This window comes from Paroedura picta, chromosome 7, assembly GCF_049243985.1.
Source record: "Paroedura picta isolate Pp20150507F chromosome 7, Ppicta_v3.0, whole genome shotgun sequence".
NCBI classification, from domain to species: domain Eukaryota; kingdom Metazoa; phylum Chordata; class Lepidosauria; order Squamata; family Gekkonidae; genus Paroedura; species Paroedura picta.
In genome coordinates, this window is record NC_135375.1 from 121,018,654 (window position 1) to 121,038,282 (window position 19,629).

A 19,629-nucleotide genomic window follows, 5' to 3' on the forward strand; every position below is an offset into this window, starting at 1 on the left:
TGCTTTAAGCGTCTTTTAAGCGTTGTTATTGAAAGAAGCATTTCACCAATTCATTTCTCTCCTGCCTGCTACAACCGCTCTATTACTCATGCAGAGAAGCTCCTTTGGTTATGCAGATTAGTGACTGCAGAGAACAAAGCATGTCACTGAATGAGTTGGCAAAACTACGGGGGGCAGGGCTATGAATTGTTCCATGCAGAGAGCATTGCAGCGTAGTTTTTCAACAGACTATATTCAATGCAGAACAACAATTGTAGTATAATACAGCGGTCTAAACTGGGTTGTTTTTTAACTGTTTTATTTGGCTCCGTGCAAAATACCTCCTGATCACCACGCTCTCATCTTTTTGCATTTACAGGTGTCGGTGGGCTTTTCTAAGGAGGAGGACCTTCCAGGATCGGAGGTCAGCCTTCAAGTTGAGGCTGCCCCCGGAGCTCTTTGTTCCGTTAAAGCTGTGGACAAGAGTGTCACATTGAAAACTGGAATGAGAACCCTTAAAGAGCCGGAACAGGTGAGAAAGTGTTGGAATTTGTGACATAAAAAAGTAATACATCACGCAGACCAAGTGAGTGAGAGAGAGAGAGAGAGAGGGAGAGAGAGTTGCTTCTGTAGAATAGCTACTATTCTCAAGATAACAAACCGCAACAATAACAACTGTAATTGTCAGGCCTGGCAGGAAGTCAACAGCACACTGGGAGTCTTCACAAGTCCTGGCCAGCTTGCTGGGAGCATAAGCAACACAAGCAGTCTGTGGCCAGAGTCCAAGGAGCCAGTCAGAGGGGGGGCAGTCCACGGTCCAGAAGTCCAAAGGTGGTCGGCAACACAGAATAGTCAGGGACAACCCAAGAGGTCAAGGCAGGCAGCAGAAGGTCATGGTCAGTCTGGAGCCAAACCAGTCAAGGGATTGGGCTGGGCAGGAACCTAGGTGCCCGTACGTGGACAAGGCAGTAATTCGTTGAACCCAGGCTGAAGCACAGGTTTGGCCAGCGGATAAGGAGACCTCCTGTGAAGACTCAGTCAGGGTGTGCAGGTCTTTCAGCCCTCATCCCGTGAGGAACCTGAGACATCCTCCAACCTCTGGTGATAACGCACAGCCAGCCGGGCAACTTAGGTCTTGCCTCTGCTCTTTCCTTCGTTGCTCCAGAGCTCCCTTCTGCTGGTGCTGGGCTGTGGCTTCTCCTCCTCCTCCTCCTCTGCCTTCTCTCCAGCCACCCGGGTCTGTCTCCAGACACTGGGGCCGTCTGCATGCCAGCAGGTGCCTCAGCATGGAGCCACAGCCCCAAGTTCTGGCCTGCAGCTCAGAGAGACTGAGGCCTGTAGACCAGAGGAGGGGCAAGCCTCAGAGCCCCATCCGCACAGGCCGTGCCAGCGACATGACCTCTGAGCTTTCTATCTGCGGCCCATTTCAGCACTCTCTCTTCCAGCTGTTCGATTACGATAGGTATTATGGAGAAGATACAGTCTCTGGAAGAGGGTTTGGTTATCGCTTGGAAGACTTCGAGCCATACCCATGTCTCCTCCGCCCGGGTCACAGTGACAGGCGCAAGCGGTCCCGGAAGAGGGCTCCCTGGTATCAAAGTGAGGCTGATGTTTACAGCCTGTTCAAGGTGAGTGGTGTCTGCTCCCATGTCAAGGTCTCCTTAGGGGTGGCCTCGCTTTAGGAAAGTCCAAGTTATGCATAACTCTCCGCCTTCAGAACTAGCCTCTCCATTCTCTCCTGTGCTTGCCTGGTGAGCCTGGCACCCTCCATGCAGATGTCCTTGTTGCACCCTGAAACAAGATGTGGCCCCAAGAAGCGTTTTCACTTTCTACTTAAAGGGCAAGACCAGCACCACTAATTGGATCCAGGAGCGGGTTGGTAGCCAGTGTAACAAGGGTCGATTTGGGCTTCCAATAGTTTAGCCCGGCTTGCAGTTTGGCTGCAGCATTCTGCACTAACTGTATCTTCCAGACATCTCCAAGGGCAGCCTCTGAAGAGTGTGTTGCAGTATTGCAGTCTAGGTGTAACTAAGCCATGGATCGCAGCAGCTGGATCTGACTGAAACAGGTGACGCACCAGGCAAAGCTGGGGACAGGTACTCCACAGCCATCAGGCTGTCTAAGAAAACTGCTCTGTCAAGTAGGGCTCCCAAACTGTGAAGCTGGTTTGTCAAGGGGAATGGAGCCCTCCAAGACAGAGAGCTCTCAGGACAATCATCAGAAAGGCCAAAGCTGAGAGTGAGCTAAGATTGGCCAGGGAAGCCCATTGTAACAAGAAAAGATTTTTCAGTTATGTGAGGAGCAAACGTAAAGTCAAGGAGGCAATAGGCCCACTGTTGGGTGCAGATGGACAAACTCTAACGAAAGATGCAGAGAAAGCAGAAAGGCTTAGTGCCTATTTTACATCAGTTTTTTCCCACAGGTCAAAGTGTTTAGGCACATCTAGAGATGGCTGTAGCCAAAGGATAGTGTCTGGGTGGCAGGTTAACATGGATAGAGAGGTTGTCGAGAGGCATTTAGCTGCACTGAATGAGTTCAAATCCCCTGGTGCAGATGAAATGCACCCGAGAGTACTCAAAGAACTTTCCAGAGAACTTGCACAGCCCTTGTCCATCATCTTCGGAACCTCTTTAAGGACTGGAGATGTCCCAGAGGACTGGAAAAGAGCAAACGTTATTCCGATCTTCAAAAAGGGAGGAAGGATGACCCAGGAAACTACAGACCAGTGAGTCTGACCTCTGTTGTGGGGAAGATAATGGAGCAGATATTAAAGGGAGCGATCTGCAAACATCTGGAGGACAATTTGGTGATCCAAGGAAGTCAGCATGGATTTGTCTCCAACAGGTCCTGCCAGACCAACCTAGTTTCCTTTTTTGACCAAGTAACAGGTTTGCTGGATAGGGGAAATTCGGTTGATGTCATTTACTTGGATTTTAGTAAAGCTTTTGACAAGGTTCCCCATGATGTTCTGATGGATAAGTTGAAGGACTGCAATCTGGATTTTCAGATAGTTAGGTGGATAGGGAATTGGTTAGAGAACCGCACTCAAAGAGTTGTTGTCAATGGTGTTTCATCAGACTGGAGAGAGGTGAGTAGCGGGGTACCTCAGGGCTCGGTGCTCGGCCCGGTACTTTTTAACATATTATTAATGATCTAGATGAGGGGTGGAGGGACTACTCATCAAGTTTGCAGATGACACCAAATTGGGAGGACTGGCAAATACTCCGGAAGATAGAGACAGAGTTCAACGAGATCTGAACACAATGGAAAAATGGGCAAATGAGAACAAGCCCTATGAAGATAGGTTGAGGGACTTGGGAATGTTCAGCCTGGAGAAAAGGAGGTTGAGAGGGGACATGATAGCCCTCTTTAAGTATTTGAAAGGTTGTCACTTGTAGGAGGGCAGGATGCTGTTTCTGCTGGCTGCAGAGGAGAGGACACGCAGTAATGGGTTTAAACTTCAAGTACAACGATATAGGCTAGATATCAGGAAAAAGTTTTTCACAGTCAGAGTAGTTCAGCAGTGGAATAGGCTGCCTAAGGAGGTGGTAAGCTCCCCCTCACTGGCAGTCTTCAAGCAAAGGTTGGATACACACTTTTCTTGGATGCTTTAGGATGCTTTGGGCTGATCCTGCGTTGAGCTGGGGGTTGGACTAGATGGCCTGTAGGACCCCTTCCAACTCTATGATTCTATGATTCTATGATTCTATGATTCTATGATTCTATGATTCTATGATTCTATGATTCTATGATTCTATGATTCTATGATTCTATGATTCTATGATTCTATGACACTGGCCTGCCTTTCTGCTGGCTGAGATGGCCCCTGTCACTTTGTCCTTCCCCTATGCCCTCTCAGTCAAATTCTGTAGCACGAACCCTGAGATTTCTTTATTTCTTTAGATTTCTAGGCCACCCTTCTCCGAAAAGGTCTTGGGGCGGCTTATAACACAGAAGGGATTCATACATACAGACATACAGACATACATTCGTATATTTATTGACTGCCACTCCTGGCACAACCGGCTCATGATCGTTTACATACATTTAAAACCACACATGAAACAATACCCATGCACAACCGTCAGCCCTCCAGGAGTTAGCTTCCGAGAGTATCCGGGCCAACAGCTTTTCTATAGGCCTGTGTAGGGAGGGAGCTGCCCTTTCTGGCCCGGCTTCAACCAAACACCTGGCGGAAGAGCTCCGTCTTACAGGCCCTGCAGAAAGCTCACAATTCCGTCAGGGCCCTTAGCCCTTCCGGGAGCTCATTCCACCAGGTTGGGGCCAGGACCAAAAAGGACTTGGCCATGGTTGGGGCCAGGCCCAGCTCCTGGGGGGCGGGGACAACCAGAAAATACCTTTCCGCACAGCGAAGGGCCTCATGCCGGGCATAAGGAGACAAGCAGTCCCGCAGATAAATGGGACTCAAGCCACGAAAGGCCTTAAAGGTAAGAACTAAATCCTTGAACCTGATCTAAAAGCTGATCAGCAACCAATGCAGCAACCATCCCGCATAACCATCCAGTCCTGTTTAGCTCTGCCATGACTGTAGCGATGTTGGGAACAGACTGCCCTGAGCCTACAACACTGGTTGCTGTGCACTGTCGTATTTGTGTGTGTGTAATGAGATGGATGATCTAGATCAGGGGTCTCCCGCCTTTTTGAGCCTTGACCACCCTTGGAAATCCGAAATGGCATGGTGGGCGCTGGCACTGAGTTGGGCTTCTTGCTCAGTTTCCTGGGCCCAGCACTATTTCAGGAGTTTTTCTGCACGAAGAATCTGGCCCGGCACAGCCCTCATCCAGTCGTGGGGCTAATTTGTGCTTCTGGACAACATTGGTGCCAGCTCAGGGCAGCCCCAGGCCTGGTGCATCGCAGGCCCTCCTTTGCCCCACGGTTTGCCAGGCTGGGGCTGATATCTTCCAGAAGTGAAAAGTAGCCCCGTGAGCAGGCGAGCACTGTCCCGGGCCAGATTCCTGGTGCAGAAAGGGTACAGGGGGAAGAGGTGCTTTGCAGTTGCTTCTGTGGGCCCCAAGGCGAGTGCAGCAATAGACTGAGTCAGGCCGTTAGTCAGCCTCATCTCTTCTGGCTGGCAGCTGTTCTTCAGGGTGTGCCAGGTAGAAAGGCTTTCCTGTCACCTAGCACAGGGTCCTTTTCACTGGAGCCTTGAGCAGGGGCTCTGCTCATTTCTTTCCCATCCCTTGTGACTTTTGCTGTCCTGGTTTCCCACAGCTCTTGCGAATGAAGATTTTAACCAACACCAGAATTAAAAAGCCCGTCTCTTGTGAGCACCCAAAGTATCAAAGGATCGTTTTCGGAAGTGCCAGAGGTGAGAATCGGACAGAGAGAGCAATCACAGCCTCTATTCTTCAGTTGTCCTCCCCAGACTCTTCTCCAGGATTTCTGATTCCCATGGAGACACTCAAGCCCCCTGCTGTCCCGCTGCCAGGCCTGCGAGGCCTCCCGCCTGACCTTCCGTCCCTGAAGTCAACAGGAAGGGGACAGTGGCTTGGCATGAGGCTGGCTTTGCAGGGCTGTCATGATGGCTTCCTGCAGCTTGGCCACATTGGGGCAAATCTCTCTTCTTATTGGCTGACGCTTCTTTTGCTCTTCCCCTCAGTCCTTGACGGACCTCGACCAGTTGCCAAGGTTGACCGAGGGTCCCAGGATCTTGATTCCAAAGCGAAGAAAGAGAAGAAGAAGTCCAAACCCAGGACGTACTTTCCCGAGACCTGGATCTGGGACCTGGTGCCAGTCAAGTGAGTCATTGGCAAACTGGGCAGAGAACCCCAATGTCAGGTTATGGCCATCACTGGATGATACCCTGGCCAGTGCAATATTAGGATTTGCACCTCTCTCCACCATAGGGTCTGGGCAGAATGCTGAACCCTAAATTCCTGCCTTGCTTTAACTGCCTTTGCTACTGAATGTTTTGCTGTATCCCCATACTCCTTTTTTCCGTTTTGTAATGAAAGTCTACCTTACCAAGGTAGAAGCTAGTCTTCTTGCCAGAGCAGACACAGGTGAGATCAAAGGACAACATTCTGGGTCAGGTCCTGGACTGTGTAAGGGCTGAAATGTTAAAACCAACACCTCGAACTTGAACTGGAATTCATCCGGTAGCCCATGCAGCTGCTGGAGAGCAAGTCAAATATGTGCTCTCCATATGTGCTCTCCATGCTCTCTCATGCGGACCCATGCAGCTGCATTTTGAACCAGCTGTAGTTTGCAGATTGAGGTCAAGGGCAGACCCATGTAGAGTAAGTTGCAGAAGTCTAGCTGGAGGTGACCATTGTGTGGATCACTATGGGTAGGTGTTCCGGGGCCAGATAGCTTAGATGTAGATGTAAAACGCCTGCTGAGCTACTTTTTGTGACTTCTGCCTCCATAATACGGAGGATGCAAGCCGCATATCTTAATACACAAAAGGAAGAGAGATCAGATCGTGGTCTCCAATACGGAACTAAAGCCAATTTTCAATAACTGTGGGATGAATTAGAAGGTTTTAATCAATTTCTTTATCACACTCCCTCAACGTGAGTCCTGCTAGATCCAAGTCCAGAAGGACCTTGAAGGCCAACAAGATTTTTGGACAATGAGCTTTGTGATGAAGAGACATTTGACTCTTGAAAACTCACCCCCAGGAAATCTTCAGGTCAGCAGCCATGTTGGTGTGAAGCAGCAGAACAAAGCCTGAGTCCCGGGAGCACCTTGAAAGCCAGCAAAATCTTATTCAAGATACAAGCATTCATGTGCAAGCACACTTCCTGCTTTACATGCGAAGAAGTGTGCTTGCACACAAAACCTATATCAAGGAGGCGAAGCTGTGGCTCTCCAGATGCCTATGGACATCTGGGGCAGCAGGGGCTCATGGGACTTGTAGTCCATGGACATCTGGAGAGCTACCGTTTGGTCACCCCTGGTTTATTCCCAGAGTTCAACGGTTGGTCTTCAAGGTGTGGCTGGACTGTTCTCCTGGAAACCTTGTTCTCTCAGGTGTTCCTGGACTCCACTCTTGCTGTTCAGCTGCAGAGCAGCTTTCTTCTGTAACTCCCAAGGGAGACATTCTGTGGCAATGAGCATCTTATTAATGAAACTCGGTATGGCACTTTTCTGCCCAGTCCCCTCAATGTGAGGTTCTTGGACTTGGCAAAATCACTCTGATCTTTGGAGCTGACCTTCCCTGTGCTCATAGAATCAGAGAATCATAGAGTTGGAAGGGACCACCAAGGCCATCTAGTCAAACCTCCTGCTCAACGCAGGATCAGCCCTAAGCATCCTAAAGCATCCAAGAAAAGTGTGTATCCAACCTTTGCTTGAAGACTGCCAGTGAGGGGGAGCTCACCACCTCCTTAGGCAGCCTAATCCACTGCTGAACTACTCTGACTGTGAAAATTTTTTCCTGATATCCTGATATCGTTTCCTGATATTGTTGTAGTTCGTAGTGCTGTATTTATAATTCCTGGAGCCCTGTCTGCTCTGGCAGCAGAAGCCTCCCACAACAGTTTCCACGTTCCTTGGGAGGGTCTGCTCTCTTTCCATTCTTCAGTGAGGAGGGGAAAGGATCTCGCTCGTTCACTGCTCCGGACACCATCACAGAGTGGATAGCCAGCGCCTTCTGTGTGGCAGATATTGGCTTTGGCATCTCCCAGCCAGCCGCCTTCCGGGTCTTCCAGCCATTCTTTGTGGACCTGCTGATGCCTTATTCCGTAGTGCGTGGGGAGACCTTTGAACTGAAAGCCACCGTCTTCAATTACCTGAAGGAATGCATCCAGGTGAGTGACCCCTCACCAGGTTGAGAAAGGGACAGCTAGGAAGACTTGGGAGGGCACCATTGAAAAGCTTTTGGGGATGCAGCAACTTGGTGAGTCCTTTGCTAGTCTCCAGCTGTCTGCTGTGTGGCTGAGCTGTGCCCCTCCCCGCTTAGGGAAAGCCTAATGTGGCTGGCGCCGGAGGCAGGCTGATCCCTCTAGATTGCTCGGTTGTTGGTGTCCCCTTTCCTAGCCAGGAGCAGGATGAGGAAGGCAAAGAGGAGGGTGAAGAGCCAGCCAGGAAGGGAACCATAGAATCATAGAATCATAGAATCATAGAGTTGGAAGGGGCCATACAGGCCATCTAGTCCAACCCCTTGCTCAACGCAGGATCAGCCCAAAGCATCCTAAAGCATCCAAGAGAAGTGTGTATCCAGCCTTTGCTTGAAGACCGCCAGTGAGGGGGAGCTCACCACCTCCTTAGGCAGCCTATTCCACTGCTGAACTACTCTGACTGTGAAAATTATTTTCCTGATATCTAGCCTATATCGTTGTACTTGTAGTTTAAACCCATTACTGCGTGTCCTCTCCTCTGCAGCCAGCAGAAACAGCATCCTGCCCTCCTCCAAGTGAACCCACTGAGTGCCACCTCTCTCCTGGGGAGGGCAAGAGCTGGGGGCACAGCAGCCCACCTGGGACTCTTGGGCACATTGTTCCCTGTCAGAGTGAACTGTGGCCGAGGCCAGCAAGCGGGACAGCAGTATGTGAGCTGGAAGCATCCTCATGGGCCCATGAGCCTTTCTGGGTTGCCTGTCCCTCTTGCACCCCTCCAAGGGTCTCCAGGGAGAAAGGGGCCTGAAGTGGGGGGCTGGGCAAAGGAGGTTCCCTCTTTGGCTTGCTCCCCTCCCCCTTCATCTCTAGAGACAAGGCAGACCAGAGTAAGCTACAGAGGAGGGAACAAAAATGCTGCTGAAGGCCCTTCCAGAGCACAACCTGTCCAGGGTCTCTAGCCCCGAAGAGGTAAAACTGGCTACAACTAGGGCCAGGGCTTTTACGGTCCTGACCCCGGTCTGGTGGAATGGCCTGCCAATTGAGATTAGGGTCCCCCAGGGGACCTCAATCAGTTCCGCAGGGCCTACAAAAAAAACTGTTCCGCCAGGTCAGTGGTTGAGGTGGGGAATGAAAACCCAACAACATCAAAGCACCTGGCCTCCCTGGGGAAGCATCATAATATAGGATCCTAGAGGGGAAAGGGTCCATGAAGGCCATCTAGTCCCACCCCCTGCTCAATGTAGGATCAGCCTCAAGCATCCAGGATAAGTCTGTGCAGCTGCTACTTGAATAGTGCCAGTGAGGGGGAGCTCCCCACCTCCTTAGGCAGCCCATTCCACTGCTGAACTACTTGGACAGTGAAAACCTTTCCTGATATCTAGCCAGTACCGTTCTATACCTAAGGCCATTCCGCACTAGTTCAAAATTGCACAATGGTTGCAAATTGAAATCGCTACTGATTTGCTGTTATGCACAACGTTGTTGACAATCTGCCACACTCCTGGATCCGCAAAAAGCGCTTCGTTGTAGCGCTTTTAGGGAAATCCCAAAAAGTGGATTCACCCTCCGGAAAGCGCTACACTCTTGCAACCTATCTGCAACACTAGCAGAAATGTTCTGTGCGTTACCATTGTTGTGGTTTCTGCAAAGTCCCTCCCCCTGGCTCTCTCCTCTGATCTTCCGGCGAAGCGCTCGCCATTTTTTTTTCTCGGAGCGAGCGGAGATCAACGTACCGGCGAGCCTTCGTTTACCCCGCGAGGCTTCCCCGGCTGCAGTCCCTCCCCAGAGCTGTTTAAAGTCACCAAGCACGAAGCAACACACAGCCCCGTTTGCTGGTTTATTTTCCCTTTATTTTTCACTCTATTTTCAGCCAAAAATCGTGCCCGTGCGGGGGGGGGTATTTTTTTTCACTTGGGAGCATGGCAACAATGAAACGGCAGCTCAAACACCACCTGCTAGCTAGATGGGTCTCTCCTTGCAACGAATCAACGCAGATTCATTGCAACGTGTTTGTGTGTTTTTTAAACCTTCCTTAAAGGGAAAGGGGCTTTTCGGGAGCATGATAACGGCCGCCCATTGGCTGCTTGACAGATAGGGGTGGGACAAAGCTCAGCAATATCGCTTCCTGGCTAGCAATTTTTGCCAAGACTGGAAACCTGTGGGAAACGATAGAAATGTAACTGGATTCCACTATAAAGGCAGGTATGCATAACGACGAATTCCACTATTTAAAATGGCGTTTTTTTGTTCCGCAACCAATTTGCTACATAGATCCTGGTGTGGAATGGCCCATAGTTTAAACCCATGACTGCAGGTCCTCTCCTCTGCTGCCACCGGGAACCTTTTCCTGCCCTCCTATGACAGCTTTTCAAGTGCTTAAAGAGAGCAATCCTGTCCCTCTCCACCTCCTCTTCCATGGCTGACCCATCCACCCAAGGAAAGAAACCCTCCCCAACGATTATATCATCTGGCAGAGGCATGGATTGTCAAATGTTTTTAATTTAATTTAAAATGTGTTTTAGGCTGTTTATAACTGTATTCTACTGTTGATGTTACCTGCCGTGAGCCTCACAGGAAGGGCGGGCACCAAGAAAATAGATGATGATGATGATGATGAGGAGGAGGAGGAGGAGGAGGAGGAGGAGGAGGAGGAGGATGAAAGACTCTGGGGGGCTGTGTCGACATGCAGCAGCTGGGCTGCCCAGGGAAGACTGTCCTACCTGTCGCAAGCCCCGTGCACCGTGGGTGTGTGGCAGATCAGCCCTCCAAGTCTTTGGGAGACATCCTGCCTGCACCAGGGGCGACACTCCCCACTGGGTTTCCCAGGCTCCTCCCAATCGCCTCCGCTCTGCACCCAGGTGACCGTCCGGCTGGCGGAATCGCAGCAAGTGGACGTGAAGCCCTGCCAGACCTGTCGCTTCTCCGTCTGCCTCTGCGCGGAGGAGGCCCACACCTTCTCTTGGAACGTTACAGCAGCTCAGCTGGGTGAGCCCCAAACCCCTGGGAGGGGAGGGGCAGGGGGGATGGGCAGGACCTGTGATCTGGGGGGGGGGCAGGAGGAGAAGGTAGGTTGTTTCTTTCCCAGTCAAGTTGGGGAGGAAATTGGGGAGGCGGAGGGGTGACAGGAAGCACTCCTCCATGTTGCACAGACCAGTGGCCGGGGGCAGGGGGCTTTGTGCCAGCATTGCTGCTGCAGGGGGGGGCACGACACCGTCCCATGCATCACTGCGTCTGTGCTCTTTGAGCCCTTGGGGAAGAATCGGATACGTTCCATCCACGCAGGACACGTCAACCTTTCCGTGACCACGGAGGCTGCGGAGACACAGGAGCTGTGCGGCAACAGAATTGCCATGACGCCCACACATGGCCGCTCCGACACCGTGATCAAATCCCTACTGGTCAAGGTCAGTTTGGTCACCTTGGGAGTTTGGGAGCAACACTGGTAACTGTCAAGGCCTGGCACCTCTGGCGAAAGTGCTTTTGCTGGGCTTCTTTCCTTCAGTGCCTGAGCATTTTGGCAAGGAGATACCATGTTTTGTGGGCCCCGGCCAGGCGATCCAGGCAAATGTGTCCCACATGTGCCATCATGGTGTCCATTCCACACAGCGGAGACAGGATAGAACTCCCAACTTCTTTTTCCTCCCACAGCCCGAAGGCGTCTTGAAGGAAGAGACCCACAATGCATTCCTCTGCTCTTCAGGTATGGCAGGTAGCTCAGGACAGCTTGGCTAGTGACTGTGCCACAGAGAACATAACACAAAAGAGAGGATGTCAAGGGTTTCAGTGGGTGCCATTGAGTTCTGCTGCTCATTCCTCCATCCTGGCTGGGAAGTGAGATTTACCCCACTGGATCATGCTGAGGAAATGACATCTGCAGGCAAAGGGAGGAGGGAGAAGCTATGCATGGCGGCCATAGACTTTCGCCCCTTTCCATTCAGTCCCTGTTCCCCTGTTGAGCTGCCTCATACCCAGTTGGAGCATTGCTCTTGTGCCGTCCCCCCCAGAAGACTTTCTGGAGCTGTGCTGCTTTCTGAGAGGAAGCACGAGCAGAAAAGAAGAGCTAGTTTTTAAACTCTGTTTTTCACAGCCCAGAGGAGTCTCAGAGCAGCTCACGGTCACCTAACCCTCTCCCCACAATAGACACCCTGTCAGGTAGGTGGGACTGAGAGAGTTCTGGAGGAACTGCTCTTTGAGAACAGTTCTAACAGGTCTGTGACTCAAGGTCACCCAGCTGGTAGCATGGAGGAGAAATGGGGAATTTAAACCCGGCTCTCCAGAGTAGAAGCCGCTGCTCTTAACCACGACACCAAGAGCTGCATGAATCACAAGTATGGAAAAACAAGGCCAAGACCATAGGGGCAAAAATAGCAAAGTTATTTTATGACTCAGGGTGTTTTTTTAAACTACTAAAATGGATTCCTAAGACCCTTCTTCAGGAGAATAATCTTGTTTGTCTTCAGCTGAAAAAAACGGAGCAATACAATTACCTATTTTTGCACGATTGGCCTTGCGGTGTTTTTTCCATGAATCTCCAGCAGCCTGGCTCTGTGCTGGTTTCTGGCTGTCCACCCAGGGCCAGGTGGGAAGGCTGCCTTGAACTGACCCCTGAGCTTCAATAGACTGCTGGTGAAGGTTTTGTGTACCTGTGGGTGCCCTTTCTACGCTCTGGTCATGGGCCGCTAGGGTCACAGCACAACGCTCAAGGTGCAAGCCTTGCTGAGGGGTGGGTGGGAGGGAAAAGCAGACGCCGTTCCTCACACGGGAGTAGCACCTCAGGCCTGTGGATCCTGTCCACCACAGACGCCTACTTGGGCTGCAAGGGGCATTCTTGGTGTGCTGGTGGTCACTGTCTTCTCCTCTCAGGGGATGCTGTGGTGGAGGAGGTTTCTCTCAAGCTGCCTGAGAACATTGTGGAGGACTCTGGCCGAGCCGTCTTCTCTGCCATTGGTGAGGAAATGGGCCTGGGTCCCCCTCGTGAGGCCCAAGCGTTGGCTGAGACAAGCAGGACGGCCTGTCGGTGGGTCAGTGGCCGGGCTTTGCTGCGTGGTGGTTCCGCTCTCTCCACTTCCAAACCTCCACCCTTGGCCACTCTCTCCTCAGCTCCTCAGCAGTTTGCTTTCCCACAGATCCTTCCTGCCAGCTCCGGGGAGAGACTGGAGGCCGGGGGTGCCTCCTCTGTGCACATCTCTGCCTGTTCCTCATGCTCCTCTTTTCCCCTCTCACTTGAGTACAACCTGGGTGTAAACTGCACAGAGCTTTTATTCCAACCCCAGGTCAATTCAGTCCCTGCCCTCTACACAGAATGCGATTTCTGTTTGGATTTTGGGCGATTTAAATTTTCCTTGTGCAGCAAGAAGGATTGATCCGGAGTGACCCTACCTTTATTGTGCGATATCTCAGAGTGCTTTTAATGCTCAATATAATTTAAAATCTGGATTGGGAAACTAAGAACCTCTGATAGGCCACACCTGGTCATGTGACACGCTTGCCTTAAAGGAGAAGCCCCTAACTTCTCTCAACTTCTGTTGGTCCTGGATTTTTTCCTCCCTCCTCTGCCTTTTTCGATCTTCTCCCCCCCCCCTCCAAGAAAAGAAAGAGGCTCCCTGCTGGGCTCCTCCCCCCCCCTTCAAGAAAAGAAAGAAAGAGGCTTGGCTCCCCCCCCCTTCTGAACTACCCTAACCACAGTGCAGAAGACTTTTCTGTTTCAATGGGGGGGGGGGGAGAGGAAGACCCGAGTTCAAAGTGATCTGAATTCAACAGGATTGACAATGGAATAAACAAAGTAAGTGCAGACTCTGCCCTGATTTGCTTACGCAAGTCTCTGAACTGCCATTTGTGTCCATATTCCAGACAGAAAAATGAGAACAGTTTTGTCATTTGGGTGTGTGCCTTCTCTGAGAACAAACACGCTCATCTGGCTCTCAAAAATAAAGCACATAAAATCCGATATTAGCAGAGAAACCATGACAAACAGGCTAGTGGTGCATTCCCAGGACTGATATTCCCGCAAGAACCCCTAGACTTCATTTCAGCAACACTTCCTAGGATTGAGGGGTTTCAGTGTCCTACTGATTCTCGGAAGCCAGTCCCGGGGAGGGGCAGTGTCAGGAAGGGGGTCTCAAATATTGGTGCAGCTGCTGAGAGGCCTTTCCTGGGGTCCGTGGAATTGGGCCACCTGAAACACAGTTCTTTCCGCCACGGCTCAAGACACATCCCAGCTCCCCCTCAGGCGTCATTGCATCCTTGCTCATGTCTCCACCTTTTCCAGATTCTGGTCCTTTCCCAACATGGTGTTTGGCATTCAAGCGCAGTATTTCAGCTGCAGTCCGACTGGATCTCACCCCACAAGTCCTCAGATGCTGGGAGGGAGGAGATTGATTCTGGATTCCAGAGGTTAAGAAGAAGGGCTCTTTGGTCCCTTGAGCTAAATTAGCTTTTCCTATCCCTGGTCTGTGACCTTCAGGTGACATTCTGGGCCCCTCGCTGGAGCATTTAGACCGGCTGCTTGAGATGCCCTTCGGTTGTGGGGAGCAGAACATGGTCAAGTTTGTTCCCAACATCTTCATCCTTCGGTACTTGGAGGCGACCAACCAGGCGACTCCTGAAATCACAGCCAAGGCCATGGAATACATGAAGAAGGGTGAGATTTATTTTTTATCTATGAATGTAGAAGATGGCTTCTGAAAAGCACCCCAGTTTTCTTGCGACACTGTCAGGGTTTAATAGGCAGGACTGTGCTGGCAGAAGAGTGTGGCTTCCCAGTAGGGGCACAATGGGCTGGGAGAGAGGGAGACACATCGAGGTGAGAGAGAGATTCAAAGCCCTGTTCCTGCTTCTCCCTGTCTTCCCCCTGGCTCGTCAGGGCTTTTGTCATTCCTGGAGACTTTCAAGGGGGTGGCAGGTTACAGTAGATGAGTGATAGGGATGTGAGTGTCCTGCATAGTGCAGGGGGTTGGACTCGATGACTTAGGAAGTCCTGTCCAACTCTGTTATTCTATGATTCTATGTTCTTTCCCAAATTGGGGATATGCAAAAGTCTAGAAGGGGCATTTCCACTTGGTGCAAGAGAGGGCGGAATTGGTTGGCTATTTCTGTCCCCCCCCCCCCAATTGCCTGTACGTATGGCCACCAGGCTGGGGGACAGACGGTTTGAGGGGCAGAGACCCTGGAGAAAAATTAAAATAAGAAATAAGTCTTTGGATTTCAACTAGGAGTTCTAACCATAGAGCTCTTGGTGATTCCTAGAGCTACCTCATAGTTACCCAGAAATCACACAAGTAGCAGTTGCCAGAAACTATGGTAGCTAGAGCTACCCTTATAATTTCCAGGTAGCTCCAGGAATTATCAGATACTCTAGGGTCAGAAATTCCTGTAAGTAAATAGTGATGAACTGACCCTTGGTGGGCAAGGGCTATAATTGGCTGGAGGTCTCCTGCTATAAGTAGGCCAATGGGAGGCTAGTGGCAGAAAGGGTATCCTTGTGGCCTGTATCCATGTAGTGGATGTTTGCTGAGGAGGGGTCCAGAAGGAAAGCAGCTTTGCAGGGATGTGAAATCTTGGAGAAGGTGTGGGGACTTGGAGAGAAGGACTCTCTTGCAGCAGCCCCTGGCATTTTGCCGCAGCCCTGACTGCCACAGGACCCCGTTGCTTCCCAGGGCATGTGAAGACCCCGAGTTCCCCAAATCTCTCTGTACATATCACAGCTAACAGTGAGCACCCAGGGATGCTGGCCCTCAGTGGGTCTGTGGTGGTTAGCAGTTAAGGGCCTCAATCCACATATCTTGGATATCTGTGTTTTGCATGTCACTTTTAGGTTCATTTCATTTCTCCCTGAGAAGCAAGGAGGATCGCATGGGGTCAGACAATGCAATCATGAGATGTCTCATAAGCAATGCGCCAGCTGATTACAAATTTAGCAGCAATGCAAAAAAAGTGTCAGACGTGAAAATGTGGGAGGGGACCTGTCCCTGCCCTAGCAGTCCCTTGAACAAAATGTATTTATTTCTGTGCTTATTTATTTAAATAAATAAATACATAAATAAATAAGCACCTTTCTTTCTGGTTCAAGTTTGAAGCTTCAGCATGGATTTGTCTCCAACAGGTCCTGCCAGACCAACCTAGTTTCCTTTTTTGACCAAGTAACAGGTTTGCTGGATCGGGGAAATTTGGTTGATGTCATTTACTTGGATTTTAGTAAAGCTTTTGACAAGGTTCCCCATGATGTTCTGATGGATAAGTTGAAGGACTGCAATCTGGATTTTCAGATCGTTAGGTGGATAGGGAATTGGTTAGAGAACCGCACTCAAAGAGTTGTTGTCAATGGTGTTTCATCAGACTGGAGAGAGGTGAGTAGTGGGGTACCTCAGGGTTCGGTGCTCGGCCCGGTACTTTTTAACATATTTATTAATGATCTAGATGAGGGGGTGGAGGGACTACTCATCAAGTTTGCAGATGACACCAAATTGGGAGGACTGGCAAATACTCTGGAAGATAGAGACAGAGTTCAACGAGATCTGAACACAATGGAAAAATGGGCAAATGAGAACAAGATGCAATTTAATAAAGATAAGTGTAAAGTTCTGCATCTGGGTCAGAAAAATGAAAAGCATGCCTACTGGATGGGGGATACGCTTCTAGGTAGCACTGTGTGTGAACGAGACCTTGGGGTACTTGTGGATTGTAAACTAAACATGAGCAGGCAGTGTGATGCAGCGGTAAAAAAGGCAAATGCCATTTTGGGCTGTATCAACAGAGGCATCACATCAAAATCACAAGATGTCATAGTCCCATTGTATACGGCACTGGTCAGACCACACCTGGATTACTGTGTGCAGTTCTGGAGGCCTCACTTCAAGAAGGACATCGATAAAATTGAAAGGGTACAGAGGAGAGCGACGAAGATGATCTGGGGCCAAGGGACCAAGCCCTATGAAGATAGGTTGAGGGACTTGGGAATGTTCAGCCTGGAGAAAAGGAGGTTGAGAGGGGACATGATAGCCCTCTTTAAGTATTTGAAAGGTTGTCACTTGGAGGAGGGCAGGATGCTGTTTCTGCTGGCTGCAGAGGAGAGGACACGCAGTAATGGGTTTAAACTACAAGTACAATGATATAGGCTAGATATCAGGAAAAAGTTTTTCTCAGTCAGAGTCGTTCAGCAGTGGAATAGGCTGCCTAAGGAGGTGGTGAGCTCCCCCTCACTGGAAGTCTTCAAGCAAAGGTTGGATACACACTTTTCTTGGATGCTTTAGGATGCTCTGGGCTGATCCTGCGTTGAGCAGGGGGTTGGACTAGATGGCCTGTATGGCCCCTTCCAACTCTATGATTCTATGATTCTATGATTCTATGATTCATCCACATGAATGTACGTGTCCTAGCCCTTGATCACCCCTCCTTGTGCTCCCTTCTTACATCTCCTTTTCCCTTCTCCCTCGGCTTCTCAGACAAGCCCTTGCAGGACATGCTTTCATTATTACATCGCTCTGAATACTTCCCTCAGCTAGGAGAGCAACACATGAAAGGTTGCTTTTAATTACATTCCCCAAGATAAAAGCCTGCAATGGAGGATACATTGCAATGTAACTTAAGAACAGGGTTTTGTACCCCAAGACGTGCAGCGTGGAGCAAATTAAAAGAGACTATGGGGGGCTCTGGGGGGAAAAGGTGAAGGACCTGGGAGACTTGATGGTCATCTGACAGAAATGCTGATTCTATGAATTTAGGCAGATTGTGAGTGGGTGGACAGAAGGGATTGTGTCCATGCTTGGCTCTTGTGGCCCTCTTTTGTATGCCCAGGGAAATGTCGATTGCCACTTTGCAATCAGAAGGTGAATTTCCTCCAGGGCAGACTGGCCAGGGATTCGGGGGGGGGGGCATCATCTGGGCATGAAATTGGGACCATTGTGGGTGGGCGGGTAGTTGTGAGTTTCCTGCATTGTGCAGGGCGTTGGACATGAATCCGTAGGGACGTCCCAGCTCTATGACTGCATGATACTAAGTGCAATATCCAAATTGAGGCCAGGGAAAACAACTGGGCCGAGTCTGAAATGCGAATCCCGATCTGAAACTAAGCTGCCCCTCTTGACCTGGAGGCTTCTTGTGAATGTTTAAGTCACGTCTGAGATGGAGCTCCTAAGAACAGTCTGAAGCAGCAATGTGATTCCTCCCCCTCTCCCCCACAGGGTACCAGCGCCAACTGCTCTACCAACACAGCAATGGCTCCTACAGCGCTTTTGGCAAACGTGACGCTGAGGGCAACACCTGGTGAGTAAATGGGGCCACTGCCAGCCAGCCTATGCTGTGCCCGTCCAATGAGAAAGGGCGCGGGCATGTCCCGCATTTCAAAAACATTCATCTAGACAGAAGGGTCTCATAGAGTGATTTCACATCACCTGTGTGATTCTGGGGAAACGCTCCCTGGGTTCAAGGTCCCCACACTCCGCTGCCCCTGAAGGATGATGGATGCACAACAACTCTAGAAGTGCAGAGTTTTATTGAGGAAGCTTGATGGGGTACATAAGCTGAGGTTGGAGTAAACCAGGGGCTTGTTCCTTCACCCTTCCTGTGGACCTTGCCGATGATGATTCTGACTCACTGGAAGAGTCACTGCCTATCAGCGGGCTGTGTCCCTTCGGCTGATGCCCTTCCACTGCTGCAGCAGGCCTGGAACCACTTTTCAGTCCCCTACACCTTCCTTTGGGTTCTCTGTGCTTTCTCCCTCTGGTGTTCTTCTCCTCTTCCCAAACACCACTCGACACCAACCTTGGCCCCAGCCTTCCCTGTCCCTGGTTTCCCTGCCGTCCCAGCAGTCTGTCTTTGCCCATTATGCCCCGCTAAGGCCCTTACCTCCCCCCCCACCTCCATCCTGATATTGAGCCAGGGAGGAGTTGCGGTCACTTCTGCAGTCTGGCTGCCTCCCAAATGAGCTGGAGCTGTCGAGGCCGCCTCCACTTGTCTTGTGCCCGGCAGGTTATGCCCATCACTGCTGGCATGCCCTGCCTGTTGCTCAAGCGAGTTGAGGCTGCCGCTGCCATCGTAGCTTGCTTGTTGTGCGAGCAGGGTAGGCAGAGCCCTCCCCTTTTCCCTGCCTGAGAGTTTGCCGGCTCGCTGGTCCTTGCTCATTGCCTGCCAATAGGTCCCCACCAAGCGGGAGCCTTGTGGGGGAAGTTCTGGGCATCTCCTGGGAGTCCCGGAAGGGCAGTGCTGCCCAGGCCACCTGGAGAACCTGATCCTTAGAACTGGCAACGGCTGGAAATGAAGCCAGGACCTTCTACATTCCGCTGAGATCCTGTGCCCCTGAGCGGCAGCCCCATCTGTACTGAGGTGACCGCTGGCTAGAGGCTAGAGACATTTCACTTCAGCACTCTTCCTCCTTTTTAGCAGCTGGTGGGGGGAGTACAGCAGGGCCCCATTTTTAGCCCCCCCCCGACTTGTGTTGTCCAGTTTTGTTAATATCCAAAATGCCAAATACTAAGACCAGAGCACTGAGTATATCTTCTTCCCACCCCCCCATTTCCACAGGCTGACAGCTTTTGTGGCTCGGGCTTTTGCCCAGGCAAAATCTCACATCTTCGTTGATGAGAAGCACATTCAAGATACTGTTCACTGGTTGGAGGAACACCAGCACCCCAGCGGCTGCTTTGATAGCGTAGGGAGGCTCTTCAACAATGCCCTGAAGGTACAGACACTGCACTGCCATAGGAAATGCACATGAACCAGCGGATGACCCTGTGCCATGGCAGAAATTGCACAGGATGTCCATGGGCATTGTAATGCACGTTCAACCCATTAACAGCATCTAGCTGAAAGCATGAATGGGTGGGAGTAAACCATATATTTCTCAAAATGACAG

At 50.8% G+C, this 19,629-nt stretch overlaps 1 protein-coding gene across 2 annotated transcripts in view; it reads left to right on the forward strand.

The window, feature by feature from the left end:
- The window catches only part of LOC143841630 (alpha-2-macroglobulin-like protein 1), an 85,494-nt gene that overhangs the window by 43,899 nt on the left and 21,966 nt on the right, over positions 1–19,629 (forward strand). For both annotated transcript variants that reach the window (XM_077346214.1, XM_077346215.1), the window contains exons 16-27: positions 359–511; positions 1,425–1,607; positions 5,212–5,308; positions 5,600–5,738; positions 7,529–7,754; positions 10,640–10,766; positions 11,064–11,185; positions 11,430–11,481; positions 12,645–12,728; positions 14,245–14,421; positions 17,960–18,041; positions 19,299–19,455. In XM_077346214.1, the coding sequence (XP_077202329.1) occupies positions 359–511; positions 1,425–1,607; positions 5,212–5,308; positions 5,600–5,738; positions 7,529–7,754; positions 10,640–10,766; positions 11,064–11,185; positions 11,430–11,481; positions 12,645–12,728; positions 14,245–14,421; positions 17,960–18,041; positions 19,299–19,455 (1,599 nt within the window). The remainder of the gene's footprint in view (positions 1–358; positions 512–1,424; positions 1,608–5,211; positions 5,309–5,599; positions 5,739–7,528; positions 7,755–10,639; positions 10,767–11,063; positions 11,186–11,429; positions 11,482–12,644; positions 12,729–14,244; positions 14,422–17,959; positions 18,042–19,298; positions 19,456–19,629) is intronic.